Raw genomic sequence first — 6,918 nt, 5'->3', positions numbered from 1 at the left:
ACGGAACATAAGAAACTAGGGGGGGGGGGGGGGGGGGGGGGAAATCTTAAGGGCAGTTTCTCTTGCAGAGTTCAGAGCAGTCTTAAATATCTCCAGATGTTTTCTTTTTTCCTGTTTTTCTTCTTAATTAAATAAAAACAGTAAAACTTAAATACAGCAACCAGCGTTAATGCATGGCATAGATTAAAGCCAACCTTTTCAAACCTGAGGTGCTAAAGTTAAGCTCTTAAATCCAACTTTGACTGGATTGACTTTCCAGATCTACAGATAGGTGTTACAGGTGCTAGGCTTTGCAGATTAGGTCCCCTGAACCCTAGGCACTTAGAGATGTAGACAGAAGACAGGATCTGTACGAGAGGGTGAGAAAAATCTGAAGATATTTGAATAGTCTTAATGAAATAATTAAGATTTTAAGGATTTTAGTGTATTTAACTACTATTAAAAGCAAAAAGCACATATGCCATTGCTAGAACAGAATGAGTATCTGTAGCCTGACTGTCTTGGTTTAAATGATCCATATCCTAGAGGGCTAAAGGACTTAAGAACAGTGGGTGGATTGTTGGGAGCAACATGAACTAATGGAGAGAACACTGGACTCTGCCTCTGTAGTTCTGGGTTCTCCTTCTAGCTGTCACTGACTCTCCTGGTGACTGCGTGTGATCACTATGTCTTGATCTCATTTCTGTGAAACACAGGTATTAATGCCTTTTAATATCTTTTTATAAAGTGTTTCAAAAATTTACTGATGAAAATGCTATTTAAGAAGTAGGGTTTATCAATAATAAGTGTAATAACCCAGCCTGGTTGTTTTGTATTTGTAATCATTTTTGTTAATAAGATTTCAAACAGAAAGAAAACACAAGCCTATGTTTTCTCCTCACTACAATATCGGAACAGTGTAGGGAAATTGGTAAATACAGGACATAAAATGGGATGTGTGTGTTCACAAGGAGTGCATTTTACATGGCACACTTTTCTCTAGAGTTACATAATAAGTTACTCAAATTAGTCAGAATTCTAATTAATTAAAATCATGGACTTTGATACCATTAGCCAAAAGGGTGATTTCTCTCTGTTCTTCTTTTGCCAACAGATGAAGCGTACCAGCCAGAATAATGAAGGAACTGTTGGTTTGTTGACTTATCCTGTGCTTCAAGCAGCAGATATTTTGCTGTACAAGTAAGAGGCAGAATGTGAGCCCATGGACAATGTCTGTTCAGCTGCGTTAGAATGAATGTTCATCAGGTCAACATGCTAACTTATTAAGTAGGGGAGCTGGGTGTGATTAGATCAGAAGATTGGAAATGGATGACAGCTTTTTTACCTCTCAGGTGGCTGGTTGAAATCTAGCCTGGCTTGAAAGCAACTGACAGGGCTGTAAAGAGAAAAAGCTGGTCACTTCAGAACAATTCTTACAACACATTGATGTTTAATTATACATATTACGTGTTCACACACATACAAATACATACATTTTTTTAAGTAGTTATGATTTATGCAGTGTACTGTAGAGATACTTAAGCTGGCTGTATATAGTATACCCATATTAGTGTGGGATTCTGTGTAGGCCTGTTGATACTGATGAAAAAGTGAGTAATTTACTGCACCTTGTGGTACCTGGGCTAGTTCAGTTTTCTCTGTGGTATACTATGTGCTGCAATGGAAATACACCCTAATGAGGGACTGGTGACTCAGCATGCCTAAGTTTGTGGCCTAGCTGATAGAACTTGTAGTGCATTGTCATGACTGGTTGTATTTCATAATATGTTTTAAACTGTCTCAATAAGTAAATGTCAGAGACAATGCACTATATATTAATTATTTTTATGTTCTGAGCATATGTACTTTGTGGAATTCTTCTGAAGTGAAGTTGTGAATATTTTTGGGGACAGAGAAGTAATACATAACTATAAGGGCAGGGACTTTAGGAGGACAAAGTAACCAAGACTGGCAAGTTGTTAACCCAGAAAAATCTATCTGGAGAAATTTAATCCTAAGTGATCATTAGTAAGAGAAAACAGTAATGTTAGAAGACCAGTAGATGATATTTCTAATTCACTTGAATTTTAACTGAAAATATTGGGAAGCAAAAGTCAGAATGAATTTGAACACTAAAACAATCTTCTAAGCTGAGAGTCCCATTTGATTGTCAAGCAGTGTTTAAAGGTGAAATTCAGACTTTACCAGAAATCACCTTGTTTTGATTGAGCTCAACCATGTATGTCTCTTCCATTTCTAATAAGATCATGTGATTCATCATTCCTTAGCGAAGCCTGTGGTTTGTTTGCTACCATGTGTATTAGCAGCAGGCTGTCCAGACAGCACAAAACAGGGAAGTGAAAGAGAAACAGTATCTCTTTGAAGAAATTTGACATAATATCTTTAAGACATGTTTTAATGTAAAAACATAACATAGGGAACAAGAATCAGGGAGAAGTAGAAACACAGAAAGGGAACGGCAGTCATGAAGAAGAATTAAGAGCTGGAGGAGGAGGAGAAACAGTACTAATTCAGGTGAACTAAGGATCAAAGAGACAGGAAAATGGACAGAAGGTAAATATATGACAGAAAGGAATAAAAATAGCACCAGGACAGAAATATTAAAAAAACAGCAAGGAAAAAGGCAAAGAATCATGCAGAGGCATTTATAAAGACAATATGTTTTCTGTTTAGTGGCAAACTTTGTGAATGTGGAACCATTTTGGCATATGGAAACATTTCTTTTGACCTGCTTAAAGTGTATTGATTATGGTAACTGATTTTCTTTCTGTTAGTTGTAGGCCACTGTGATTTCCTATTGGCTACTGTAACTGTTTTTAGGTTGCCTTGCTGACTGTTTGGTGGGGAATAAAGGTGGACAAATTGATTCCTGGATGTCAACTTAGTAATTCAGAATTGGAAGGAAGGAGTACCGTGTTGAACTGAAATTTTCTGGGAACTTAGAAGATGCATAGTGAACTTTCTTACACTGGAACGTATCCAGGATTCAGAGCTGAATACCCCACAAGCCTTAGAAAAAAAATCTGCTGGGGGAGGGGAGAGGAATCTGAAGCTGGCAAGACTTCAAGTCTGCCTCATCTAAGAGAATCATACATTTTTAGCAAGTGTGATTAACTGTAGGAAAGAATCACCAGGGGAAGTAATGGATTCTTCACCGCCTCATGTCCTCTGATGCAGATTGTGTTTTCCTCCAGAACTGCATTCAAGCTACTGAGTTCAATACAGAAGATCAAATGATCCTTTGATCCTAACAATTCTAATCTATGAATGAGAACACTTGTGGCAGTAGAGGCACTGGCCCACGTGATATTTATATAATGGTGACCCATGAGGAAGAACCACTCTCTTCTTTCCTTCCCTTGATAAATCCACAGTACTAACTTCTCAACAACAGTTATGTTTTCCTGAGACTTGACAAGGCAAGGTACTGGCGCTTTATGCCTTGCAGATCTTTCTTGCTTTGTTCACACACTGTAACACGTGCTCTTTGATCTCTAAAGAGACAGCAGGAGATACTACAAAAACCTTTCTTTGAGCTGAGTTTAATGATTTGCTCTTATTGGTATCTTTACCATGTATGTTTTCACGAAGGGCTATTTTTGCCCTTGGAGATGTGCTTCAGTTCAGCACAAAAAGCAGACTCATCCTGGGATGCAGTCAGCTTGGTATCTTTTTCCCACAGCACCTATATCTAGCTGGGACTGAGCGTTTGGCTCAATCTGGCCCTCAGTCATGGCAGAAGCTGTGACAGTCTTGAGTAACATTTCAGCAGAAACGGAGAGCTTTGCTGAGTTTCCTGTATCTGTCTTTTATTAAAAGGTCGACACATGTTCCCGTTGGAGAAGATCAAGTCCTGCACCTGGAACTAGCCCAAGATATAGCACAACATTTCAACAAGAAATACGGAGAATTCTTTCCTGTGCCCAAAGCCATTTTAAGTGAGCTGGTCTTGGTTTGTTTTTTTTTTTTCTTTCCCCTTAACTGCACTTCAAGGTTGAAGATGGATTTAAATATTGTGGAAATAGTTTCAGGGACCAAGCAAAGGGAGCAAACTGATGCTAAGGGAGTGGAAAATTAAAAACTGACAACAGGAGACTAGAGGCTGTGAAATTGAACTCCCAAGATAGACATAAGGCTTCACAAATCCCCGGTAGAGGAATGTATGCGACGTCTGGTATTCTAGTCCAGGGGGCCAGATGCACTCTGCTGCTGCCAGTCAGCCTTGCTCTTCAAGTGTTGGACCTTTTAAGAGTAGGGTCTCTGCTCCATGTTGCTAGTTCAGGAGACATGTACGGAACAAGACAAGAGACCCCTAGTAAGCAGATTTCTTCAATGTCTGAGTGGTAGATGTTTACATTAAGCATGCTAAACAGCTTGCAGCTTATTGCTACAATGCTCAAATATCTTTTAAGTGTGTTTAATATATACTTGCATATTTCAGTAAGGGTCTCTTACAGAGCTTAGACTTTCCATTTTTGATCTTAGGCTCAGGGAGACTTACAAGGAAAATCTTCTCAGCCATTTTTGAGCTATAAGGTCATAGGCCGGGGGGCGAGGAGGAGTCAGATGGCACAAATGGCATGTTTGTTAAGAAACGTGAAGAACTGGGCAAGGAAGAAGCATTGCATCTTTGTTGTAAGTAATGTAGAGGAATGCACAGCAGAGACCTTCGCCCCTAAAAGGGCAAGGAGCTCTCACCTTAGAAAAGACAGGCAGTAATAAACCTTTCTCAATTTTCAAGCCTCAGTGACAAAAATGGTGTTAGACCCAGAGTGGAGCTTAGAGAATACTAGGTATTGCAAGCTCTGCAATTTCTAATGAACAATTAAATACTAAACACTGTAATGAGGAGCTGAGTGTAGCCTATGATGCAGGCAAGACTGTTTGCCAGGAAATAAAAAGCTCAATTTTAAAAAAAAAAAAAAAAACAAAACTTTAAACTTTCCTCATTTAAAAATATACCTTCATAAGCGCACAAGTATATGCAAACCAATGAAATATCCTAGGTGAATGGAGGAGTTAGGGACCTATTCAGACTCACTAGCTGTAGGCAGTTAGATTACCTGGACCCCTTCAAATCTACAGAAGAGAGACAGACTCTTCGAAAAGGTGATTCAGAACAGAGCACTTTCTGGAGCAGTCTGAATTGTACCCTGGAAGAACACTTATCCTTTCACTGAATACATAGGCTGTCTATGAGGAGCATGCAGGTAACTTAGTTGGCTGTATTAGGTGTCTAAAAAAAATAGGTGTGAGTACTTTCTAGATCAGTGGTACTTTGTGTACTCCATGAATGATGTTTCTTGATGAAAGACTGAAACAGTTTGGGTTTACGCTGTTAAAGAAAGTACTTTGCAATATTCCCCTAATGCTACTATTCTATTTCATGTACACGCATATATCTTAGTAGTTTGTACAATACCCAGCCTCTCTTATCTGAACAGTGCTTTCCTTCTAATGGAGCTGGTTAGTGTTCCGTTAGGGAACTTCTAATAACTATCTTTATTGATATTTAGGAGAATTACCAAGAGATTTTGGGTGGAAGATTTTCCTAAAGTAAGGAGATTAATTGTTCTGGGATTCTTTTTTACCAGTGGATTTAACCTGTTTCTTCACTGTTACAGAACCTTTGAATGATATGCAGTCCATGCTCTCTAAGTAACTTGTCCCCAGTGCCAGGAATACAAGGGAGGAGAGAGTTTTCAGGGAAGATCAGCATGTAGCCACAGAAAATATTAGGAGGTGTCCCAGCAGAAGTTTTTGCTTAGTGAGGAGGAGAGAAATGGAGCAGGTTTTCATTTAGTTTATGGGAGGAGAAAAGTGGCTTAGAAGGACAGGGAGGGCATAAGGACTAAATAGGAGTGTACACGATTGTGCTCACAACTCATTTTTAAGCAAGGGTAAACAGAATTTCGTCATACTGCTACAAAGTGTTCTTAGCGATTGTCATAAGAAACTATTGTCTGTGTGTGTTCATAATTCTTTCTTTTTTTTTTTTTTAAGGTACAACAAAGAAAATAAAATCCCTCAGAGATCCAACAGTGAAGATGTCCAAGTCAGACCCACAGAAGTTAGCTACTGTTAACATAGCGGACAGCCCTGACGAAATAGTGCTGAAATTCCGCAAAGCTGTGACTGACTTTACCTCTGAGGTGACCTACGACCCAGCCGGTCGCCCTGGTGTCTCCAATCTGGTGTCCATTCATGCTGCAGTAACGGGGCTTAGCATCAAAGAAGTGCTGCACCAATCTGCTGGTCTCGACACTGCTCACTATAAAATGGTGGTAGCAGAGTCAGTTATTCAAAAATTTGCACCTATCAGGAATGAAATCAAGAAACTCCAGGAAGACACATCCCATCTGATAAAGATTTTAGAGGATGGAGCAGAGAAAGCCAAAGAACTGGCTGCCCCCATCTATCAAGAAATAAGACGACTGGTGGGGTTTCAGTAGAAACTGTTGAGTAGTTGCAAGGACTTTTGTTTTCTGGGACAGACTTTTTGTTATTTGTATCTTAATCATTTTGGTTTGAAACAAAAACTTTTTTTCATGGAAAATCCAAGTAGAACATTGAAAGTGTTTGCATTAAAAAAATGTGCATAAAGCCAGATATTTCCAGTGAGACCAGCATTGAGCTTGTCTGGATAGTGAAAGAGGGAGGGCGGAAGCAATCACAGTTCACGAAGAAATCCTGCAAAAGCAGAATATAAGGTTGCCCAAATGGGGTTTTGGGTTTTTCCATTGATCACTGCAAGAAACAGATATAGGCAAGGTGATCAGAATCTAGCAGAAAGATTTGTAATCTTCTCAAGAACATCCTTAGCTGTGCATGTGATCTTGTTACAGATGGACAACTCATCCCATTGGTGGTTATTCAGCTTTGATATGGTGGTTGAATGTGTTCTTGGATAACCAGAAT

At 39.2% G+C, this 6,918-nt stretch overlaps 1 protein-coding gene across 3 annotated transcripts in view; it reads left to right on the top strand.

The window, feature by feature from the left end:
- WARS2 (tryptophanyl tRNA synthetase 2, mitochondrial) overlaps positions 1 to 6,619 on the top strand; it is a 45,721-nt gene extending 39,102 nt beyond the window's left edge. For all 3 annotated transcript variants that reach the window (XM_009287091.2, XM_009287093.2, XM_009287092.2), the window contains exons 4-6: positions 1,094 to 1,179; positions 3,820 to 3,938; positions 6,004 to 6,619. In XM_009287091.2, the coding sequence (XP_009285366.1) occupies positions 1,094 to 1,179; positions 3,820 to 3,938; positions 6,004 to 6,452 (654 nt within the window). In that variant the 3' untranslated portion in view covers positions 6,453 to 6,619. The remainder of the gene's footprint in view (positions 1 to 1,093; positions 1,180 to 3,819; positions 3,939 to 6,003) is intronic.
- Positions 6,620 to 6,918: the final 299 nt, after the last annotated feature.

Source organism: Aptenodytes forsteri, unplaced genomic scaffold (assembly GCF_000699145.1).
Source record: "Aptenodytes forsteri isolate BGI_AS27 unplaced genomic scaffold, ASM69914v1 Scaffold216, whole genome shotgun sequence".
NCBI lineage: Eukaryota > Metazoa > Chordata > Aves > Sphenisciformes > Spheniscidae > Aptenodytes > Aptenodytes forsteri.
This window is presented reverse-complemented; position numbering and strand designations above follow the sequence as displayed.